Genomic DNA, 24,361 nt, shown 5'->3' with positions numbered 1-24,361 from the left:
AACCAAGACAAGGAGTGTGATGGAGGTTGAGTGTCAGTGTTAAAGGGGAACCAAGACAAGTAGCGTGGTGGAGGTTGAGTGTCAGTGTCAGAGGGGAACCAAGAGAAGGAGCGTGATGGAGGTTGAGTGTCAGTGTTAAAGGGGAACCAAGACAAGGAGCGTGGTGGAGGTTGAGTGTCAGTGTCAGAGGGGAACCAAGACAAGGAGCGTGGTGGAGGTTGAGTGTCAGTGTTAGAGGTGAACCAAGATAAGGAGCGTGGTGGAGGTTGAGTGTCAGTGTTAGAGGGGAACCAAGACAAGGAGCGTGGTGGAGGTTGAGTGTCAGTGTTAGAGGTGAACCAAGATAAGGAGCGTGGTGAAGGTTGAGTGTCAGTGTTAAAGGGGAACCAAGAGAAGGAGCGTGGTGAAGGTTGAGTGTCAGTGTTAAAGGGGAACCAAGAGAGGGAGCGTGATGGAGGTTGATTGTCAGTGTTAGAGGGGAACCAAGACAAGGAGCGTGATGGAGGTTGAGTGTCAGTGTTAAAGGGGAACCAAGACAAGGAGCGTGATGGAGGTTGAGTGTCAGTGTCAGAGGGGAACCAAGAGAAGGAGCGTAATGGAGGTTGAGTGTCAGAGGGGAACCAAGACAAGGAGCGTGGTGGAGGTTGAGTGTCAGTGTCAGAGGGGAACCAAGACAAGGAGCGTGGTGGAGGTTGAGTGTCAGTGTCAGAGGGGAACCAAGACAAGGAGCGTAGTGGAGGTTGAGTGTCAGTGTTAGAGGGGAACCAAGAGAAGGAGCGTGATGGAGGTTGAGTGTCAGTGTTAGAGGTGAACCAAGACAAGGAGCGTGGTGGAGGTTGAGTGTCAGTGTTAGAGGAAAACCAAGACAAGGAGCGTGGTGGAGGTTGAGTGTCAGTGTTAGAGGGGAACCAAGACAAGGAGCGTGATGGAGGTTGAGTGTCAGTGTTAGAGGTGAACCAAGACAAGGAGCGTGATGGAGGTTGAGTGTCAGTGTTAGAGGTGAACCAAGACAAGGAGCGTGATGGAGGTTGAGTGTCAGTGTTAGAGGTGAACCAAGACAAGAAGCGTGGTGGAGGTTGAGTGTCAGTGTCAGAGGGGAACCAAGACAAGGAGCGTTGTGGAGGTTGAGTATCAGTGTCAGAGGGGAGCTAAGAGAAGGAGCGTAATGGAGGTTGAGTGTCAGTGTCAGAGGGGAACCAAGACGAGGAGCGTGGTGGAGGTTGAGTGTCAGAGGGGAACCAAGACAAGGAGCGTGATGGAGGTTAAGTGTCAGTGTCAGAGGGGAACCAAGAGAAGGAGCGTAATGGAGGTTGAGTGTCAGTGTCAGAAGGGAACCAAGACAAGGAGCGTGATGGAGGTTGAGTGTCACAGGGGAACCAAGACAAGGAGCGTGATGGAGGTTAAGTGTCAGTGTCAGAGGGGAACCAAGAGAAGGAGCGTAATGGAGGTTGAGTGTCAGAGAGGAACCAAGACAAGGAGCGTGATGGAGGTTGAGTGTCAGTGTTAAAGGGGAACCAAGACAAGGAGCGTGATGGAGGTTGAGTGTCACAGGGGAACCAAGACAAGGAGCGTGATGGAGGTTGAGTGTCAGTGTTAGAGGGGAACCAAGTCAAGGAGCGTGATGGAGGTTGAGTGTCAGTGTTAGCGGGGAACCAAGATAAGGAGCGTGATGGAGGTTGAGTGTCAGTGTTAGAGGGGAACCAAGACAAGGAGCGTGATGGAGGTTGAGTGTCAGTGGTAGAGGGGAACAAAGACAAGGAGCGTGATGGAGGTTGAGTGTCAGTGTCAGAGGGGAACCAAGATAAGGAGCGTGATGGAGGTTGAGTGTCAGTGTTAGAGGTGAACCAAGACAAGGAGCGTGATGGAGGTTGAGTGTCAGTGTTAGAGGTGAACCAAGACAAGGAGCGTGATGGAGGTTGAGTGTCAGTGTTAGAGGTGAACCAAGAGAAGGAGCGTGATGGAGGTTGAGTGTCAGTGTTAGAGGTGAACCAAGACAAGGAGCGTGATGGAGGTTGAGTGTCAGTGTTAGAGGAGAACCAAGAGAAGGAGCGTGATGGAGGTTGAGTGTCAGTGTTAAAGGGGAACCAAGACAAGTAGCGTGGTGGAGGTTGAGTGTCAGTGTTAAAGGGGAACCAAGAGAGGGAGCGTGATGGAGGTTAAGTGTCAGTGTTAAAGGGGAACCAAGAGAAGGAGCGTGATGGAGGTTGAGTGTCAGTGTCACAGGGGAACCAAGACAAGGAGCGTGGTGGAGGTTGAGTGTCAGTGTTAGAGGTGAACCAAGACAAGGAGCGTGATGGAGGTTGAGTGTCAGTGTTAGAGGTGAACCAAGACAAGGAGCGTGATGGAGGTTGAGTGTCAGTGTTAAAGGGGAACCAAGACAAGGAGCGTGATGGAGGTTGAGTGTCAGTGTCAGAGGGGAACCAAGAGAAGGAGCGTGATGGAGGTTGATTGTCAGTGTTAGAGGGGAACCAAGACAAGGAGCGTGATGGAGGTTGAGTGTCAGTGTTAGAGGGGAACCAAGACAAGGAGCGTGATGGAGGTTGAGTGTCAGTGTTAGAGGTGAACCAAGACAAGGAGCGTGATGGAGGTTGAGTGTCAGTGTCAGAGGGGAACCAAGACAAGGAGCGTGATGGAGGTTGAGTGTCAGTGTTAAAGGGGAACCAAGACAAGGAGCGTGATGGAGGTTGAGTGTCAGTGTCAGAGGGGAACCAAGAGAAGGAGCGTAATGGAGGTTGAGTGTCAGAGGGGAACCAAGACAAGGAGCGTGATGGAGGTTAAGTGTCAGTGTCAGAAGGAAACCAAGACAAGGAGCGTGATGGAGGTTAAGTGTCAGTGTCAGAGGGGAACCAAGAGAAGGAGCGTGATGGAGGTTAAGTGTCAGTGTCAGAGGGGAACCAAGAGAAGGAGCGTGATGGAGGTTAAGTGTCAGTGTCAGAAGGAAACCAAGACAAGGAGCGTGATGGAGGTTAAGTGTCAGTGTCAGAGGGGAACCAAGACAAGGAGCGTGATGGAGGTTGAGTGTCAGTGTGAGAGGGGAACCAAGACAAGGAGCGTGATGGAGGTTGAGTGTCAGTGTTAGAGGTGAACCAAGACAAGGAGCGTGATGGAGGTTGAGTGTCAGTGTTAGAGGTGAACCAAGAGAAGGAGCGTGATGGAGGTTGAGTGTCAGTGTTAGAGGTGAACCAAGACAAGGAGCGTGATGGAGGTTGAGTGTCAGTGTTAGAGGTGAACCAAGAGAAGGAGCGTGATGGAGGTTGAGTGTCAGTGTTAGAGGTGAACCAAGACAAGGAGCGTGATGGAGGTTGAGTGTCAGTGTTAGAGGTGAACCAAGAGAAGGAGCGTGATGGAGGTTGAGTGTCAGTGTTAGAGGGGAACCAAGACAAGGAGCGTGATGGAGGTTGAGTGTCAGTGTTAGAGGGGAACCAAGACAAGGAGTGTGATGGAGGTTGAGTGTCGGTGTTAGAGGGGAACCAAGACAAGGAGCGTGATGGAGGTTGAGTGTCAGTGTTAGAGGTGAACCAAGACAAGGAGCGTGATGGAGGTTGAGTGTCAGTGTTAGAGGTGAACCAAGACAAGGAGCGTGATGGAGGTTGAGTGTCAGTGTTAGAGGTAAACCAAGTGAAGGAGCGTGATGGAGATTGAGTGTCAGTGTCAGAAGGGAACCAAGACAAGGAGCGTGGTGGAGGTTGAGTGTCAGTGTTAGAGGGGAACCAAGACAAGGAGTGTGGTGGAGGTTGAGTGTCAGTGTCAGAAGGGAACCAAGACAAGGAGCGTGATGGAGGTTGAGTGTCAGTGTTAGAGGTGAACCAAGAGAAGGAGCGTGATGGAGGTTGAGTGTCAGTGTTAGAGGTGAACCAAGACAAGGAGCGTGATGGAGGTTGAGTGTCAGTGTCACATGGGAATCAAGAGAAGGAGCGTGATGGAGGTTGAGTGTCAGTGTCACATGGGAATCAAGAGAAGTAGCGTGGTGGAGGTTGAGTGTCAGTGTCAGAGGGGATCCAAGAGAAGGAGCGTGATGGAGGTTAAGTGTCAGTGTCAGAGGGTAATTAAGACAAGGAGCGTGGTGGAGGTTGAGTGTCAATAACACAGGGGAACCAAGACAAGGAGTGTGATGGAGGTTGAGTGTCAGTGTCAGAAGGGAACCAAGAGAAGGAACGTGATGGAGGTTGAGTGTCAGTAGGGAGATTCAAAAGACAGCACGTTTCGTTTTGCAGCTCGTTTCGTTTGGTGAATGAGTCACCCCGCGAAACGGAACGTGAAACGAGACGGCATAGGCCACAGACAAGATTTAGATGTATTCACGTTTCGTTTCGGAATGAAGGAAGGGCGATAAATCTTCAAGTGAAATTATCACGTCTGTCCTCGATCAGAATGGGGAAAAAAAAACCTAGGAGGTGGTCCAGATTCGGGCATACTTTGATTATTTTCAGTCCAAATAAATCACACAGACTTTGTTTATACAAAATCACATACGAAGCCAGAATAAAAATTCGATGCGATGACCTACTTCTGCTTCGCCATTTGCTTTCTCACCATGAAGTTGGATAAATGTACCAGGATCAGCACCCTTCAAAATATTTCAGTTCACAACAGTTGTGTACCTCCAATGAACACATTCTCAGCGCTGAAAGACTGTGAAAGGGTTGATGAATCTAGCAATGCATAAAATGGCCAACAAATAAAACTGTTAGTGTGCAAAAATACTCACAAAAGTTGACGAAATATTATTCGTTTTTTGGGGGTGGAAAACGTGACTGCGTTTTGACGTTCCACGTTCCGTTTCAGTTGACCTTCACCTTTCCAGCGAGAGACTCCCGAAATGATGACGTTTACCACAACTTCAAAACGAAACGTCCCGACGTTTCGTTTATTAAATCTCCCTAGTGTCAGAGGGGAACCAAGAGAAGGAGCGTGGTGGAGGTTGAGTGTCAGTGTCAGAGGGGAACCAAGACAAGGAGCGTGATGGAGGTCAAGGAAAGGAGCGTGGTGGAGGTTAAGTGTCAGTGTCAGAGGGGAACCAAGAGAAGGAGCGTAATGGAGGTTGTGAGTGTCAGAGGGGAACCAAGACAAGGAGCGTGGTGGAGGTTCAGTGTCAGTGTTAGAGGGGAACCAAGACAAGGAGCGTGGTGGAGGTTGAGTGTCAGTGTCAGAGGGGAACCAAGAGAAGGAGCGTGATGGAGGTTGAGTGTCAGTGTTAGAGGGGAACCAAGACAAGGAGCGTGGTGGAGGTTGAGTGTCAGTGTCAGAGGGGAACCAAGACAAGGAGCGTGGTGGAGGTTGAGTGTCAGTGTTAGAGGTAAACCAAGATAAGGAGCGTGGTGGAGGTTGAGTGTCAGTGTCAGAGGGGAACCAAGAGAAGGAGCGTGATGGAGGTTGAGTGTCAGTGTCAGAGGGGAACCAAGACAAGGTGCGTGATGGAGGTTGAGTGTCAGTGTCAGAAGGGAACCAAGACAAGGAGCGTGATGGAGGTTAAGTGTCAGTGTCAGAAGGAAACCAAGACAAGGAGCGTGATGGAGGTTAAGTGTCAGTGTCAGAGGGGAACCAAGAGAAGGAGCGTGATGGAGGTTGAGTGTCAGTGTCAGAGGGGAACCAAGACAAGGAGCGTGATGGAGGTTGAGTGTCAGTGTCAGAGGGGAACCAAGACAAGGAGCGTGATGGAGGTTGAGTGTCAGTGTTAAAGGGGAACCAAGACAAGTAGCGTGGTGGAGGTTGAGTGTCAGTGTTAAAGGGGAACCAAGAGAAGGAGCGTGATGGAGGTTGAGTGTCAGTGTTAAAGGGGAACCAAGACAAGGAGTGTGATGGAGGTTGAGTGTCACAGGGGAACCAAGACAAGGAGCGTGATGGAGGTTGAGTGTCAATGTTAGCGGGGAACCAAGACAAGGAGCGTGATGGAGGTTGAGTGTCAGTGTTAGCGGGGAACCAAGACAAGGAGCGTGATGGAGGTTGAGTGTCAGTGTTAGAGGGGAACCAAGACAAGGAGCGTGATGGAGGTTGAGTGTCAGTGTTAGAGGGGAACCAAGACAAGGAGCGTGGTGGAGGTTGAGTGTCAGTGTTAAAGGGGAACCAAGACAAGGAGCGTGATGGAGGTTGAGTGTCAGTGTCACAGGAAAACCAAGAGAAGGAGCGTGATGGAGGTTGAGTGTCAGTGTCAGAGGGGAACCAAGACAAGGAGCGTGATGGAGGTTAAGTGTCAGTGTCAGAAGGAAACCAAGACAAGTAGTGTGCATGCCGATGTGGCATGCAGTCACCTACTTTTGTTGTAATTACGTTTGCTCAAGCCATTGCATGATGTAAAAAGAAGTAAACCGTGTTTTTATTGTAGCACCTTGTTGTGACCCGTTTTGTGGAGCGTTAATATTTTTACGTGAGATTCACGTGCTCCTTGTTCAGTTGTTGTGACCTGGTTTTGGTCGGAGCGTCACAAACTGCGTCGTTTAGTTCTAGAACACCGTGAGATTCACGTGCTCTTTTCCGTGTTTTGATTTTGAGGTGAGCCCTGCGAATCTGCGTTGCAAGTTTTAGAATACGTGTGACTCACGTGTTTTTAGCTTTGTGATGTCAGCTAGTTCCTTGGTCTTCTTTCTGTTAAATATACCGTTTTAAGTTTTGAGCATGCACGGAGTGCGTGATCGGTTACTGATTGGTTGTAAAATAGTAGTTTCACCCGATTCTGTCTTAGGAATGTTGTTGGTTGGTCAATCCGGTGACCTTTGACTTTTGAATAACTATTCCATGTTAGGTTTTTGTTTCCATAAATACCACTGCTTGACTCCTGTCTCGTCAGTCGATCTGAGGGTTTTAGGAAGCGTTTGGTTTTGATGTAAACGTATGAAGGTTATCAAGTGAACCAACGGAGTGTTTCTTATGTTTTAACGTCAACGTAATGTTCTTGGAGACAGTTGTTTCTCAAGTGTGGATCGTTTTGTGCCCTTCGTTTGTGAGGCAACACGTTTTTGGTACTGCTGGTCAACCCACACAGCGCATAAGGTAATTTTGTTGTTACTTGTTTGTGTTGTGTTTTGGTCGCCATTTTGTAATTACTTTGTGAGTTGTTTATGTATAACGTGAGTTGAAAGTCTGACTTGTTGTAGTGTTTCTTTATTGTGTGTTCAACTGTTCTAGTGTTGTGAACGTACAGCAATGTTTTGTAGACGCTAGAAAGTCGCTAATGTTTATAATGATAACTTGTGTTTTCTGTGGTTAACGAAGTTCGAAGTGAAACGTTTTCTCCGACTTTTTCAGCCTTACGTTAAAAGAATTTAGGTAAAAGAAGCTTGCGGTCTGTGGTGATCGTTTGTAAACGGGCTTATTTCTTGTAACGTTATTGAGGGAAAGTGGATGAGTAAATATCTTGTTTGTGACTTTGATTAACGCAGGAACGTTGTCGTTAGACTTTTTTGGTATGACAGTTTGCTTTGTATTCCTGGCCTGATGAGTCAACGTTTTTGTATTTTTCTGAAAGTAGCCATTTTGGTTTTAAACGTATGTATGCTAAGTTTCTTGAGTATTCTTAGTGCTTATGGTATTGTTGAACGTACGGAACGTAATTCTTTATTGTTGTTGAACGTACAGAACGTAACTCTTTATTGTTGTTGAAGGACTAACCAACGAGTGTGTGGTAATTGTAACTTTCTTGTCTGTTTGTCTTTGCCTGTCTTGTGATTGTTTATTTTTCTTGTTTTTACTTCTCGTGTCTTGTTAATGCATTTGATACTTTTGCCATGTCTAATAATTTGTTTTCTTTTCTCTTTTTCTTTCTGTTCATAAGTTTTTTACCGCAATACGTGGTACTGTAACTATATATATATACATTACTGATCCCTAGTGTCAGATGTAAAATAATAAACCAGTACTTTTGCGCGTTATCGCTTGTAACCTGTGTTTGTCATTTCGTATGAACAATATGTAGTACCAGCCTCGCTCACGAAGGCGCGCACAGTAAAAAACTTAGTTGCTGTCGCCCAGTAAAAAACTTAGCTTGCTGTCGCCCAGTAAAGAACTTTAGCTGAGGTAAAAGTCTTAGCTGCTGACGCCCAGTGAAAGAACTTTAGCTGAAGTAAAAGTCTTAGCTGCTGACGCCCAGTGAAGTAAACATTTTAGTTGTTGTCGCCCAGTAAAATACTTTAGCTGAAGTCCAGCCAAGGGAATGTAAAGAACTTTTGTTATTGACGCTCAATGAACGTAAACGTAGCTGTTGATAACCAGCAAAAGACTTTATTGTTACCTGTCACTGTGTTAGTGAACCATAGTTTGACATAGATCAACTTGTCGGTTAGAGATCTTCCTACTCCGTATCCGGCGCATTTTTTGTGACTTTTGTGTATTATCCCAAACGACCCTCAGATCGATTCATTTTACTTTTTAAACAGATAAACCTTATGTAGGTTTTTAGTGCTTTTGAATAAGCGAACATTGTAATGGAGAAGATTCCAGCAGATAAACCATTGGAAGCTTCAGGTTATGACATTAACGGCGATGAAGATGAACATTCTCAAAGGCCTAGGCGTGACATTAAGCCTACTGAACAAGGTAGAGACTATCAGATTGAGATCAAAACTAGAAACTTTGTAAGACAACGAATATTCTTGGAACGAGCAATCGATGAGATAGTAACAGAGCTTAAACAAGAAACTCCTACTAAAGAGTCAGTAACCAGTCAAAAAAAGGTTATTTTGAGCATGTACAAGGATCTTGGTGACATTGAGAAAGTTCTTTGTATGATTGGTAGCGGTGAAATCGTTCAGGACAGCTGGGAGGATGTTCAAAGGGCAGTTCAGAACATTATGTTTTACATTGATCAAGCTCTTGTCAGACAAACGACTAGCGTGCAGGTGACTAAGAAGCCTACTTCCAGGCATAGCAGTGTTACACCTAGCGTTGGGTCATCCACCCACAAGTCAGTCAGTGTCAAGCCTGTCAGCCATAAAACAGCTAGCATTAGGTCAGCCATTTACAAGCCAGCTAGCTTCAAGTCAGGCAGCAGAAGATCAGGTAGCCTAGCCGGTTCTCACCCTGAGTCTCTCCGCTCTGGAAGTGTTAGCTCTGAAGAGGCTAAATTGACTCTTAAGCTAGAGGCTGTGTCTATTGGCATTAAGGTCGAAGCAGAAGCCATAAAGGAAGCTCAGCTCAGTGAACTAGATCTCTTGCAACAACAACAAGTTGAGAGAGCAGCAGCTAGGAAGGCTAGAGAAGCTGAAAGGAAGGCTAAGGATGCAGCTGTAGCAGCTGAAGCAGTTCTTAAAGAAGCTGAAAGGAAGGCTAAGGATGCAGCTGTAGCAGCTGAAGCAGTTCTTAAAGAAGCTGAAAGTAAGGCTAAGGACGCAGCTGTAGAAGCTGAAGCAGCTCTTAAGGAAGCCGAAAGGAAGGCTGAAGCAGCTCTTAGAGAAGCTGAAAGGAAGGCTAGTGAAGAATCTCTGCAGGCTAACGACGCAGCTGAAGCAGCTCTTGATGAACTAAAGCAGAAGAAGGCGTTGAGGTTTATCAAGTTTACTGAACGCCAAAGTATCAACAGAGAGCGGCAGGCTAGGATACGGGTACTAGAACAATGTGATACAGTTCAGCAGGATCTCCCTGATCTACCGTCAGTCGATTTGTTGAACACTAGGTTCCACCCTCGTCCTTCCGTTCCCCTGTACAGTCTTGAAGCCCCTTCTCTAACCAATGAACAAACAGCGATAGGAATAGGGACAGGTGCTGCCGTCATTGCTGACCCAGGGACACACCAGCCAGCCTTGGACGCCACGTCTGTTCCTGTCTGCCAAGCCGCCGTCATTGCTGACCAAAGGACACACCAGCCAGCCATGGACTTCACGTCTGTTCCTGTCTGCCAAGCCGCCAGCACCCGTGACATCTCTACTGTCAACGCTGCTGTCACCAACTTCATCGCAGGAACCACAACGACTGAGCCACGACAGCACGCGTTACCTGTCGTGGACCTCGTCGTTGGAGTCAACGCCTCTACAAGCGCCGCTACTACCAACAACGCCACATATGAGGCGTACGGACCTCAACGTAGAGAGGATGTCAACGCCCCCCATCACGTCGGAACGAGCGCTCCTTTCGTCCATCAGGAGCCCTTCACACCCAACTACACGACGGCTGCAACTACATCCTCCATGCGGCCTACAGCGCTGCTGACCACACTGCAGCACCCTCTCGGTGCGTACGCTGGTCAGCCGCCTCTGCACAACGTTGGACACTCAACGACAAGCGTCACAGGCTCTCGCCCGCCTGATCTCGACCACACAGGTTGGTCCTATCACCTACCAGAGACAAGGGAAGGTGATGAGACGCAAGAACGACACACCTACTTCCCAGAAGAACGTCACCAACGCATGGACCACAGACGTTTTCAAGTTACCCCACCCTGTTTCCCCTATGATACCCACCTACATCCCAAACCAGAGCCTTTCGTGCCCACATTCCTGGACCCACATCAGACCACCCCCAAAGTTATTTGGGGAAACGAAAACGCAAGGCCCCCTGCGTACATGAACTTTGACAAGGAATGTCTTGCAGATCGTCCATTTGCCTCCTACCCCCCGTCTGCGTACTACCAACGTCCACTTGCTACTCCTGCCAAGCAGGACACTCCTATGGACTCTCTCGCCAAAACCCTATCAGACGCTCTGATGATCAACCGTTTGCCGATGCAGGAGCCGTGCATTTTTGTTGGTGACCCTCTCCAATATCCAATTTGGAGGTCGTCGTTTTCGTTCCTCATCGAGAGACAAAACATAACCAGCAGTGAGAAGTTATTGTATCTGCAACGGTACATCGGAGGTCAAGCAAAGGAGGCCGTGACCGGCTTCTTTCTGCTGAGAGAAGGTGATGCCTACGAGAGAGCCATGGAAGTGCTGGAAAATCGGTTCGGCAACTCATACGTCGTTTCGCAAGCTTTCCGGACCAAGCTGGACGAATGGACCCCAGTCAAAAGCAAGGATCCCAAGGGACTCAGAAGTCTGGCCGATTTCTTGCAGCAATGTTCCGTTGCTGCCCAGGAAGTTGGTGGACTGAGCATCCTGGATGATGCCCAGTACTTACGGAAGATCGTCGGAAAGCTCCCAGACTGGATGAGTCACAGATGGTCTAGAACAGTTGCTCGTACCAAGGTTGAAAAGAAGAGGTATCCTCTGTTCAATGAACTCGTGTCGTTCGTTACCCTCGAAGCAGACATTTCTAACGACCCTGTTTTCGGCTTGACAAGTGCATCGGGGACACCAAGAAAGTTCACAACGAACCTGTCAACCCTGACAGAGGATGTCACCGCATGTCTGCACTGTCAACTTCCGGACCATGACGCTGGGACATGTAAGGAACTCATAGTGAAGCCTCTGGTTGAGATACGAGATTTTCTGTTCAAGAACCGTATCTGTTACGGATGTCTCAGAAGTAAGGATCACCAGAGCCGTCAATGTAAGCAGAGACAGACATGCAAGAAGTGCAAGAAGGCTCATCCCACTTGTCTTCACGATGACAATTTCAGGTATCAGAACAGTATGAGTGAAACCAAAGGGGCGAGTGAACACAAGAACAATTACCGTACCTCTGCTGCTGACGTTCAAGAGCCACTGTCATCGTCGACCCCTACAGTGTCTGCTCTTAAGGCCAGCGAGGAAAACAGCATCGGTTTCACGTCTATGATCGTTCCCGTTCTCGTTTCCAGTGACTCTAACCCCAACGTAGAAGTGCTGACGTACGCACTACTGGACACTATGTCCAACGCCACTTTCGTAGTGCAGTCAGTGGCTGAAGAAGTTAAAGCCAAATCGCAGCCGACTACACTCAGGGTCTCCACACTGACTGAGGACAATGCTGTGGTCTCCGGCAGGAAGTACTCTGGATTGCGTGTCCGCTCTCCTACCTCCAGTGAGTTTGTCAGGCTCCCTTCTGCCATCTCACGACCTTACCTGTCCGTTGACCCCACTCATATCCCCACCTCAGAGACTGTCAAAGTGTACCCACATCTTCAACACCTGTCTCCTAAACTGCCCCCCTTGTACCCTGACTGCGAAGCAGGCCTCCTCATTGGCTACGACTGCGCTGAAGCCCTCATGCCCCTAAACGTTGTCCAAGGACTGCCATTTGCAGTAGAGACTAAGTTAGGTTGGAGCATCGTCGGCAAGGCACCGCATTCCGTCGCCTTTGATGGCATAGCCTCGTCCATGCGCGTCATCGTCAAGCCAGGATCGAGGGAAGAAGAACGTGTAGCTCACGTCTACAAGGTACAGGTGGACGAAGTCTCGTGTACTGACCCATTACATGTTATGGAAAGAGACTTTGCAAGTGACTCAGGATCCATGTCCCAGGACGATGTAAAGTTTGCGAAGATCGTGAAGGAAAACGTGAAGATCAACGAAGCTGGTCACTACGAGATGCCCTTACCATTTCGACCAGAGAAACCGTCCCTCCCCGACAACAGAGGTGCCGCAGTCAAGCATCTGAAGGGCCTGAAACGCCAGAAAAAACAAGGGTACCGTGATGACTGCGTCAAGTTCATGACATTAATCTTGTACGGGCTGATCGTGACGTGTTTTGCCTCTAGGGCAATCCACATTGAAACCCTGGATGACATGTCAAGTGATTCCTTCATCAACGCCCTACGCATTGTTGTCTCCATGCGAGGAAACATATCACGTATTTGGTGTGACAAAGGAACGAACTTTGTAGGTGCATGCAATGAGTTCAAACTGGCATGGAAGGAGATGGACTCTGAACGACTGACATCAAAGATGCTGGAAAGCAAATGTGAGTTCAAGTTCAACCCCCCTGCAGCTAGTCACATGGGTGGCGTTTGGGAGCGTCAGATCCGAACGATACGCAGCATCCTGAATGGTCTTCTCAGAAGATCAGGCCAGCGTCTCACTACCTCATCACTTCGTACGTTCCTATACGAGGTGATGGCCATCGTGAACAGTCGACCACTGTCTGTCGAGTCACTGGAATCGGCAGATGGACCACGCCCTTTGACCCCCAACCACGTCCTCACCATGAAGTCAGGTGCCATCCTTCCGCCCCCTGGTGTGTTTGAAGATCCAGACCTGTACGCCAGGAAACGTTGGCGCTGTGTCCAGCGGATGGCAGACGAATTCTGGCTGCTATGGAAGAGCCAGTACCTTTCACTTTTGCAGAAACGTCGTGTCTGGCAACGTCCCCAGGCAAACGTACAGGTGGGAGATGTTGTTGTCTTGCATGACCAGAACTTGTGCAGATCAGAGTGGTGCATGGCTCGTGTAATCGAGGTGATGCCTGGATCTGATGGACTGGTCAGACGAGTGAAAGTGCATGTTGGAACAAAGGCTCTAGACAATCACGGCCGTCCCACTGGTGATAGTCGCATATTAGAGCGACCTATTCACAAAATGACTGTGTTAGTTGATCGTGAAAATCACGAAGACAAAGCTGCGTAGGCGAACTGAAAGAACATTGAACTTTGGAGTGTTTTTCCAATTTGACAGTTGTAGATTGTTGCAGTTTGTTTTTATACCAGATGATGTAACAGACATTTATGGTTTAAGTGGTGCGGTTTTTTTTTATGCCGTCGAGTAATGACCAACGGCATTTAGTTGAAACGAGATGTGTTGAAACACTGAAAATGATTGAACCGTAATATTGTTGTGTAAATGTTTTGCAACACAATGGTTTTGAGTTGTACATTGGAAATGTCTAAATCTGCGTTATTCTTCTTTTGATATAAGGAATGTGTTCGTACAAAGGTTTTTTGAAGTAAATTATATTAATATAATTTCCGGTGGGAGTGTGCATGCCGATGTGGCATGCAGTCACCTTCTTTTGTTGTAATTACGTTTGCTCAAGCCATTGCATGATGTAAAAAGAAGTAAACCGTGTTTTTATTGTAGCACCTTGTTGTGACCCGTTTTGTGGAGCGTTAATATTTTTACGTGAGATTCACGTGCTCCTTGTTCAGTTGTTGTGACCTGGTTTTGGTCGGAGCGTCACAAACTGCGTCGTTTAGTTCTAGAACACCGTGAGATTCACGTGCTCTTTTCCGTGTTTTGATTTTGAGGTGAGCCCTGCGAATCTGCGTTGCAAGTTTTAGAATACGTGTGACTCACGTGTTTTTAGCTTTGTGATGTCAGCTAGTTCCTTGGTCTTCTTTCTGTTAAATATACCGTTTTAAGTTTTGAGCATGCACGGAGTGCGTGATCGGTTACTGATTGGTTGTAAAATAGTAGTTTCACCCGATTCTGTCTTAGGAATGTTGTTGGTTGGTCAATCCGGTGACCTTTGACTTTTGAATAACTATTCCATGTTAGGTTTTTGTTTCCATAAATACCACTGCTTGACTCCTGTCTCGTCAGTCGATCTGAGGGTTTTAGGAAGCGTTTGGTTTTGATGTAAACGTATGAAGGTTATCAAGTGAACCAACGGAGTGTTTCTTATGTTTTAACGTCAACGTAATGTTCTTGGAGACAGTTGTTTCTCAAGTGTGGATCGTTTTGTGCCCTTCGTTTGTGAGGCAACACGTTTTTGGTACTGCTGGTCAACCCACACAGCGCATAAGGTAATTTTGTTGTTACTTGTTTGTGTTGTGTTTTGGTCGCCATTTTGTAATTACTTTGTGAGTTGTTTATGTATAACGTGAGTTGAAAGTCTGACTTGTTGTAGTGTTTCTTTATTGTGTGTTCAACTGTTCTAGTGTTGTGAACGTACAGCAATGTTTTGTAGACGCTAGAAAGTCGCTAATGTTTATAATGATAACTTGTGTTTTTTGTGGTTAACGAAGTTCGAAGTGAAACGTTTTCTCCGACTTTTTCAGCCTTACGTTAAAAGAATTTAGGTAAAAGAAGCTTGCGGTCTGTGGTGATCGTTTGTAAACGGGCTTATTTCTTGTAACGTTATTGAGGGAAAGTGGATGAGTAAATATCTTGTTTGTGACTTTGATTAACGCAGGAACGTTGTCGTTAGACTTTTTTGGTATGACAGTTTGCTTTGTATTCCTGGCCTGATGAGTCAACGTTTTTGTATTTTTCTGAAAGTAGCCATTTTGGTTTTAAACGTATGTATGCTAAGTTTCTTGAGTATTCTTAGTGCTTATGGTATTGTTGAACGTACGGAACGTAATTCTTTATTGTTGTTGAACGTACAGAACGTAACTCTTTATTGTTGTTGAAGGACTAACCAACGAGTGTGTGGTAATTGTAACTTTCTTGTCTGTTTGTCTTTGCCTGTCTTGTGATTGTTTATTTTTCTTGTTTTTACTTCTCGTGTCTTGTTAATGCATTTGATACTTTTGCCATGTCTAATAATTTGTTTTCTTTTCTCTTTTTCTTTCTGTTCATAAGTTTTTTACCGCAATACGTGGTACTGTAACGATATATATATACATTACTGATCCCTAGTGTCAGATGTAAAATAATAAACCAGTACTTTTGCGCGTTATCGCTTGTAACCTGTGTTTGTCATTTCGTATGAACAATATGTAGTACCAGCCTCGCTCACGAAGGCGCGCACAAGTAGCGTGGTGGAGGTTGCGTGTCAGTGTCAGAGGGGAACCAAGAGAAGGAGCGTGATGGAGGTTGAGTGTCAGTGTCAGAGGGGAACCAAGACAAGGAGCGTGATGGAGGTTGAGTGTCAGTGTCAGAGGGGAACCAAGACAAGGAGCGTGATGGAGGTTGAGTGTCAGTGTTAAAGGGGAACCAAGACAAGGAGCGTGATGGAGGTTGAGTGTCAGTGTTAGCGGGGAACCAAGACAAGGAGCGTGATGGAGGTTGAGTGTCAGTGTTAGCGGGGAACCAAGACAAGGAGCGTGATGGAGGTTGAGTGTCAGTGTCAGAGGGGAACCAAGACAAGGAGCGTGATGGAGGTTGAGTGTCAGTGTTAAAGGGGAACCAAGACAAGGAGCGTGATGGAGGTTGAGTGTCAGTGTTAGAGGGGAACCAAGACAAGGAGCGTGATGGAGGTTGAGTGTCAGTGTCACAGGAAAACCAAGAGAAGGAGCGTGATGGAGGTTGAGTGTCAGAGGGGAACCAAGACAAGGAGCGTGGTGGAGGTTGAGTGTCAGTGTCAGAGGGGAACCAAGACAAGGAGCGTGATGGAGGTTGAGTGTCAGTGTTAGAGGTGAACCAAGAGAAGGAGCGTGATGGAGATTGAGTGTCAGTGTCAGAAGGGAACCAAGACAAGGAGCGTGGTGGAGGTTGAGTGTCAGTGTTAGAGGGTAACCAAGACAAGTAGCGTGGTGGAGGTTGCGTGTCAGTGTCAGAGGGGAACCAAGAGAAGGAGCGTGATGGCGGTTGCGTGTCAGTGTTAGAGGGGAACCAAGACAAGGAGCGTGATGGAGGTTGAGTGTCAGTGTTAGAGGTGAACCAAGACAAGGAGCGTGGTGGAGGTTGAGTGTCAGAGGGGAACCAAGACAAGGAGCGTGATGGAGGTTAAGTGTCAGTGTTAGAGGGGAACCAAGAGAAGGAGCGTGGTGGAGGTTGAGTGTCAGTGTCACAGGGGAACCAAGACAAGGAGCGTGATGGAGGTTAAGTGTCAGTGTCAGAGGGGAACCAAGAGAGGGAGCGTGATGGAGATTGAGTGTCAGTGTCAGAAGGGAACCAAGAGAATGAGCGTGATGGAGGTTGAGTGTCAGTGTCAGAGGGGAACCAAGAGAAGGAGCGTGGTGAAGGTTGAGTGTCAGTGTTAAAGGGGAACCAAGAAAAGGAGCGTGATGGAGGTTGAGTGTCACAGGGGAACCAAGACAAGGAGTGTGATGGAGGTTGAGTGTCACAGGGGAACCAAGACAAGGAGCGTGATGGAGGTTAAGTGTCAGTGTCAGAAGGAAACCAAGACAAGGAGCGTGATGGAGGTTGAGTGTCAGAGGGGAACCAAGACAAGGAGCGTGATGGAGGTTGAGTGTCAGTGTTAAAGGGGAACCAAGAGAGGGAGCGTGATGGAGGTTGCGTGTCAGTGTTAGAGGGGAACCAAGAGAAGGAGCGTGATGGAGGTTGAGTGTCAGTGTTAAAGGGGAACCAAGACAAGTAGCGTGATGGAGGTTGAGTGTCAGTGTCAGAGGGGAACCAAGAGAAGGAGCCTGATGGAGGTTGAGTGTCAGTGTTAGCGGGGAACCAAGACAAGGAGTGTGATGGAGGTTGAGTGTCAGAGGGGAACCAAGACAAGGAGCGTGATGGAGGTTGAGTGTCATAGGGGAACCAAGTCAAGGAGCGTGATGGAGATTGAGTGTCAGTGTCAGAAGGGAACCAAGACAAGGAGCGTGGTGGAGGTTGAGTGTCAGTGTTAGAGGGGAACCAAGACAAGGAGCGTGGTGGAGGTTAAGTGTCAGTGTTAAAGGGGAACCAAGACAAGGAGCGTGGTGGAGGTTGAGTGTCAGTGTCAGAGGGGAACCAAGACAAGGAGCGTGGTGGAGGTTGAGTGTCAGTGTCAGAGGGGAACCAAGACAAGGAGCGTGGTGGAGGTTGAGTGTCAGTGTCAGAGGGGAACCAAGACAAGGAGCGTGGTGGAGGTTGAGTGTCAGTGTCAGAGGGGAACCAAGACAAGGAGCGTGGTGGAGGTTGAGTGTCAGTGTTAGAGGGGAACCAAGACAAGGAGCGTGGTGGAGGTTAAGTGTCAGTGTCAGAGGGGAACCAAGACAAGGAGCGTGATGGAGGTTGAGTGTCATAGGGGAACCAAGTCAAGGAGCGTGATGGAGATTGAGTGTCAGTGTCAGAAGGGAACCAAGACAAGGAGCGTGGTGGAGGTTGAGTGTCAGTGTTAGAGGGGAACCAAGACAAGGAGCGTGGTGGAGGTTGAGTGTCAGTGTCAGAGGGGAACCAAGACAAGGAGCGTGGTGGAGGTTGAGTGTCAGAGGGGAACCAAGACAAGGAGCGTGATGGAGGTTGAGTGTCAGTGTTAAAGGGGAACCAAGACAAGTAGCGTGGTGGAGGTTGAGTGTCAGTGTTAGAGGGTAACCAAGACAAGTAGCGTGGTGGAGGTTGAGTGTCAGTGTCAGAGGGGAACCAAGAGAAGGACTGTGATGGAGGTTGAGTGTCAGTGTCAGAGGGGAACCAAGACAAGGAGCGTGGTGGAGGTTAAGTGTCAGTGTCAGAGGGGAACCAAGACAAGGAGCGTGATGGAGGTTAAGTGTCAGTGTCAGAGGGGAACCAAGAGAAGGAGCGTGATGGAGGTTAAGTGTCAGTGTCAGAAGGAAACCAAGACAAGGAGCGTGATGGAGGTTAAGTGTCAGTGTCAGAGGGGAACCAAGACAAGGAGCGTGGTGGAGGTTGAGTGTCAGTGTTAAAGGGGAACCAAGACAAGGAGCGTGATGGAGGTTGAGTGTCAGTGTCAGAGGGGAACCAAGAGAAGGAGCGTGGTGGAGGTTGAGTGTCAGTGTCAGAGGGGAACCAAGAGAAGGAGCGTGGTGGAGGTTGAGTGTCAGTGTCAGAGGGGAACCAAGACAAGGAGCGTGGTGGAGGTTGAGTGTCAGTGTTAGAGGTGAACCAAGAGAAGGAGCGTGATGGAGGTTGAGTGTCAGTGTTAGAGGTGAACCAAGACAAGTAGCGTGGTGGAGGTTGAGTGTCAGTGTTAGAGGTGAACCAAGACAAGGAGCGTGATGGAGGTTGAGTGTCAGTGTTAGAGGTGAACCAAGACAAGGAGCGTGGTGGAGGTTGAGTGTCAGTGTTAGAGGTGAACCAAGACAAGTAGCGTGGTGGAGGTTGAGTGTCAGTGTTAGAGGTGAACCAAGACAAGGAGCGTGATGGAGGTTGAGTGTCAGTGTTAGAGGTGAACCAAGAGAAGGAGCGTGGTGGAGGTTGAGTGTCAGTGTCAGAGGGGAACCAAGACAAGGAGCGTGATGGAGGTTGAGTGTCAGTGTTAGAGGGGAACCAAGAGAAGGAGCGTGGTGGAGGTTGAGTGTCAGTGTTAGAGGTGAACCAAGACAAGGAGCGTGATGGAGGTTGAGTGTCAGTGTTAGAGGTGAACCAAGACAAGGAGCGTGGTGGAGGTTGAGTGTCAGTGTTAGAGGTGAACCAAGAGAAGGAGCGTGATGGAGGTTGAGTGTCAGTGTTAGAGGTGAACCAAGACAAGGAGCGTGGTGGAGGTTGAGTGTCAGTGTTAGAGGTGAACCAAGACAAGGAGCGTGATGGAGGTTGAGTGTCAGTGTTAGAGGTGAACCAAGACAAGGAGCGTGGTGGAGGTTGAGTGTCAGTGTTAGAGGTGAACCAAGACAAGTAGCGTGGTGGAGGTTGAGTGTCAGTGTTAGAGGTGAACCAAGACAAGGAGCGTGGTGGAGGTTGAGTGTCAGTGTTAGAGGTGAACCAAGACAAGTAGCGTGGTGGAGGTTGAGTGTCAGTGTTAGAGGTGAACCAAGACAAGGAGCGTGATGGAGGTTGAGTGTCAGTGTTAGAGGTGAACCAAGACAAGGAGCGTGATGGAGGTTGAGTGTCAGTGTTAGAGGTGAACCAAGACAAGGAGCGTGATGGAGGTTGAGTGTCAGTGTTAGAGGTGAACCAAGAAAAGGAGCGTGATGGAGGTTGAGTGTCAGTGTTAGAGGTGAACCAAGACAAGGAGCGTGATGGAGGTTGAGTGTCAGTGTCAGAGGGGAACCAAGAGAAGGAGCGTGATGGAGGTTGAGTGTCAGTGTTAAAGGGGAACCAAGACAAGGAGCGTGATGGAGGTTGAGTGTCAGTGTCAGAGGGGAACCAAGAGAAGGAGCGTGGTGGAGGTTGAGTGTCAGTGTTAGAGGGGAACCAAGACAAGGAGCGTGATGGAGGTTAAGTGTCAGTGTCAGAGGGGAACCAAGACAAGGAGCGTGATGGAGGTTGAGTGTCAGTGTCAGAGGGGAACCAAGAGAAGGAGCGTGATGGAGGTTGAGTGTCAGTGTTAAAGGGGAACCAAGACAAGTAGCGTGGTGGAGGTTGAGTGTCAGTGTTAAAGGGTAACCAAGACAAGTAGCGTGGTGGAGGTTGAGTGTCAGTGTTAGAGGTGAACCAAGACAAGGAGCGTGGTGGAGGTTGAGTGTCAGTGTCAGAGGGGAACCAAGAGAAGGACTGTGATGGAGGTTGAGTGTCAGTGTCAGAGGGGAACCAAGACAAGGAGCGTGGTGGAGGTTGAGTGTCAGTGTTAGAGGTGAACCAAGACAAGGAGCGTGATGGAGGTTGAGTGTCAGTGTTAGAGGGGAACCAAGACAAGGAGCGTGATGGAGGTTGAGTGTCAGTGTTAGCGGGGAACCAAGACAAGGAGCGTGATGGAGGTTGAGTGTCAGTGTTAGAGGGGAACCAAGACAAGGAGCGTGGTGGAGGTTGAGTGTCAGTGTTAGAGGTGAACCAAGACAAGGAGCGTGATGGAGGTTGCGTGTCAGTGTTATAGGGGAACCAAGACAAGGAGCGTAATGGAGGTTGAGTGTCAGTGTCACAGGGGAACCAAGACAAGGAGCGTGATGGAGGTTGAGTGTCAGTGTCAGAGGGGAACCAAGACAAGGAGCGTGATGGAGGTTGAGTGTCAGTGTCAGAGGGGAACCAAGACAAGGAGCGTAATGGAGATTGAGTGTCAGTGTCAGAAGGGAACCAAGACAAGGAGTGTGGTGGAGGTTGAGTGTCAGTGTTAGAGGGGAACCAAGACAAGGAGCGTGGTGGAGGTTGAGTGTCAGTGTTAGAGGTGAACCAAGACAAGGAGCGTGATGGAGATTGAGTGTCAGTGTCAGAAGGGAACCAAGACAAGGAGCGTGATGGAGGTTGAGTGTCACAGGGGAACCAAGACAAGGAGTGTGATGGAGGTTGAGTGTCAGAGGGGAACCAAGACAAGGAGCGTGATGGAGGTTGAGTGTCAGTGTCAGAGGGGAACCAAGACAAGGAGCGTGATGGAGGTTGAGTGTCAGTGTCAGAGGGGAACCAAGACAAGGAGCGTGATGGAGGTTGAGTGTCAGTGTCAGAGGGGAACCAAGAGAAGGAGCGTGATGGAGGTTGAGTGTCAGTGTTAGAGGGGAACTAAGAAAAGGAGCGTGATGGAGGTTGAGTGTCAGTGTTAGAGGTGAACCAAGACAAGGACTGTGATGGAGGTTGAGTGTCAGTGTTAGAGGTGAACCAAGACAAGGAGCGTGGTGGAGGTTGAGTGTCAGTGATAGAGGTGAACCAAGACAAGGAGCGTGATGGAGGTTGAGTGTCAGTGTTAGAGGGGAACCAAGACAAGTAGCGTGGTGGAGGTTGTGTGTCAGTGTCAGAAGGAAACCAAGACAAGGAGCGTGATGGAGGTTAAGTGTCAGTGTCAGAGGGGAACCAAGACAAGGAGCGTGGTGGAGGTTGAGTGTCAGTGTTAGAGGGGAACCAAGAGAAGGAGCGTGGTGGAGGTTGAGTGTCAGTGTTAGAGGGGAACCAAGAGAAGGAGCGTGGTGGAGGTTGGGTGTCAGAGAGGAACTAAGAGAAGGAGCGTGATGGAGGTTGAGTGTCAGTGTTTAGCAGTTTAACGTTATGAAATTGTCAGGAGTGTATGTATAGACTTACCTTAGAATCGTCAGTAGACAAGGCTGCGAGTCCTTGCTCCAGTGATCTGTCGTCACCATCGCTGTCACTGTTCCCTAAACAAAAACAAACAAGTACAGTTCTATGTTCTTACGATGTTGTTTAAGTATCATTTTCTGACAAATGGTCTTGTGACAGCCCCCCTTCCCCCCTCCACCTTTCTGCCGTGTAAAGGCAGAATGAAGCAAGTCCATGAAACATAGTTTCGAGAAAATCGACATTTTCTGTTTGCATCACTGTTTTGGAATGAAAAGCTTTAAATGATTTTTTTGTTTGCTGATAACACGTAGGGCATTATTGTGCGTTTCTGCTATGACTATTAAAACTCTCATTTGATTAATCACTTAGAAATAATGGTTTGTGTGGACTTACTGCCTTTTGCCGAATTAATACCTCAAACTCATTCACTCAAAAATAATGGTAAAAGGCAGTAAGAGGACATACTGCTTTCTGCCAAATTATATCCCGACTTAAATCTTATTTTAAAAAAATGGCAAAAAGCAGCATTGGACTTACTCCTTTCTGCCATATTATATCCTGGTCGATATATCTGGCTGAGAAAAGGGCATAGAGCAGCAAGTGGACTTACTGCTTTCTGCTAATTTATTATCTCCGAAAATTGAAAGTAAAAGAAAATACACGCAACACTTCTTTTAAAACTTTTTTTCAAATGTGACTTTACGTCCAGTGATTTCGTGAATTTCTGAATGCACAAACAACTTCCTTGGTGAACAATTTATATTTTCTTTTGTGATTAACTGAGACAAATGTTCCCGTTTTCTTAAATTTCAACACATTCTCACCATATGTTAAGTCGAGTAGACCTATGTTAGATCTCCTTTTTACAAGGACAGTTTTATAACGATGAAGTCCGGTAAGGTAAGTCGAACCTTTCTCAGATTTTGGTTTACGATGAGAAAGGATTTGAATACTTTGCTGGACGGAATTCCGCTTCGTAGCCAGTTCTGTTGAGGAACAAAGAGGTTCAGCTCAGTTTTCGCTTCGCTGAGGATCGTTCTTTGTTTCCAGCACTGTAACCGTAACTTTGTAAAGGCGAACTGTACAGCAACATGACATGCTTTATGAAGTTTTGTGATGCGTTACGTTTCATGTGTTTTATCATGTTGCATTTCAAGCCGTATATGTCGTTGACGGTTAATTGGCTGATGTAAGATTGTAGTGCCCGCCATTTTGACCGGCGTTCCCCGTGTAATGACAGAGCGCCCCCCCCCCCCCCCTTCCCCTATTTTCCCTCTGTTCGGTGTGTCCCTTTTCCCGCCAGTTCAATGGGCTTTGTTTGGGGAAAACACATATACACATTTTGTACACATGCACATGGCTTACCTTCCCTGCTCATTTTCCCAGTTAAGAATTTATTCAATCAACAGCCATTGTCGGGTAACATCTGAAGCTATATAGCTACTTTTTTCATACCTAAAGCAACCTGTGTATTGGTTGTTATTCAGACTAAATGTGTTAGCCTGATCCTCTCTCTCCCTGTCTTTTGTCAGGCTTTGTGTCAGCCAGTCATGTTATGTATTCTTTCCTGTGTCACTCTACTGGTTCTACTCTGTTTGTCACATGCATTTTCATACTCTGATATTTTGCTAGCCTTCATTTGTATTACCTTTTTTTTTACCTGTACATAATCTTGTGAATTTTGATTATCATTCCTTTGACTAATTCAGGCATGATAATGATAGTGATCTTCTGAGTTAAAATCTCAGACAATAGGAAGATACTGTCTACAGGCTGCACAATTTTGACTGTTAATTCTCAGGTTGCACTTTAAAGGCGCTTGCCTGCAGAAGGACTTTGCGACTGATGAAACTTAACATTTTGTGCAGTCGCATAGGTGCATATCAGACTTTTAGTCTAAAGCGAATATGATTTAGTCGCGGTTTCCTGTAAAGTAATAGACTGTTGTCTAACGCTTCATTTTGAAGCATGGGAGTTTGCGCTTACCCCATGCCTGAGTTATCTTTCTTATTCCTGTCGTTATTATTCAACTCGATGAAGATGTGTCTTCATGGCGATGAACATGCTTAATAATAACAATTATTTTGCAGTTGCGGTTCATGCAGTTGGTTAATTTATGTAAAGCATTTTCCTATGCAAGGCTTAGGCCTAAGGGAAGATGTTGGTTACTTCCCTTGACATTAGCTGTTGTGGAGTTGTTTAACTCACTGTGGATTCTCTTTCAGAGAATGCTGTGTCTGCAGGATTTTGGCTAAATTGTTACTTGTCTATATTTGTCATGATTATTTTGACAAATGATACATTCATTGCATATTGGGTTATGCTTTGTATTATGTCATGTGTGACTCAGAAGGCATGTGGTTTATAATTGTATTTTCTTTTCTTTTAGTGCCTTCTTCTTTACACTGCTTTCTGGTTTGCACCAGAAATACATATTGTTTCTGGTTTACACCAGAAATTCTTGTCTTACATACGTCACAGTGGAAAGTGGAATCCAGAGGAATCCGAGATTCCTCTGGGGGAAAGTAGAATTCCAGTTTCCCCTCGAGGAAACTGGAATTCTACTTTCCTCTGGATTATTGCCAGATGAAACTGGAATTCCAGTTTCCTCCAGGGGAAACTGGAATTCAATCTCTAGGGGAAAGTAGAATTCTATTTTGCCCTGGTGGAAACTGGAATCAGACTTGAAAATTGCTTAATTTTGTGCCAGATTTGACTGAACTTTAGAACGTAGTCCTGCTGACCGACTCAGGTTTTTTTCCAGCATTTTCCCCAAAACATATGTTTTTGCCTTGTGTATGTAGTGGACTCGACAATGCTGAATTGAAGAGTGTTGTGGACAGATGTCGTAACTATTTTTTGTTTGTGATGGAAGAGTTAACCAAGCCCAATTAACGTTCATTTAGGCAATAGCCACCGCCATTTGACAT

At 47.4% G+C, this 24,361-nt stretch overlaps 1 protein-coding gene across 1 annotated transcript in view; it reads right to left on the bottom strand.

Moving 5' to 3' along the window:
- Positions 1–24,361, bottom strand: part of LOC138955509 (uncharacterized) — a gene marked incomplete at its 5' end in the record, with an annotated part of 165,784 nt that overhangs the window by 12,785 nt on the left and 128,638 nt on the right. The window contains one exon of the mRNA XM_070327097.1: positions 21,435–21,508. Within this exon, the coding sequence (XP_070183198.1) occupies positions 21,435–21,508 (74 nt within the window). The remainder of the gene's footprint in view (positions 1–21,434; positions 21,509–24,361) is intronic.

Source organism: Littorina saxatilis, unplaced genomic scaffold (genome assembly GCF_037325665.1).
Source record: "Littorina saxatilis isolate snail1 unplaced genomic scaffold, US_GU_Lsax_2.0 scaffold_237, whole genome shotgun sequence".
Lineage (NCBI taxonomy): Eukaryota > Metazoa > Mollusca > Gastropoda > Littorinimorpha > Littorinidae > Littorina > Littorina saxatilis.
This window is presented reverse-complemented; position numbering and strand designations above follow the sequence as displayed.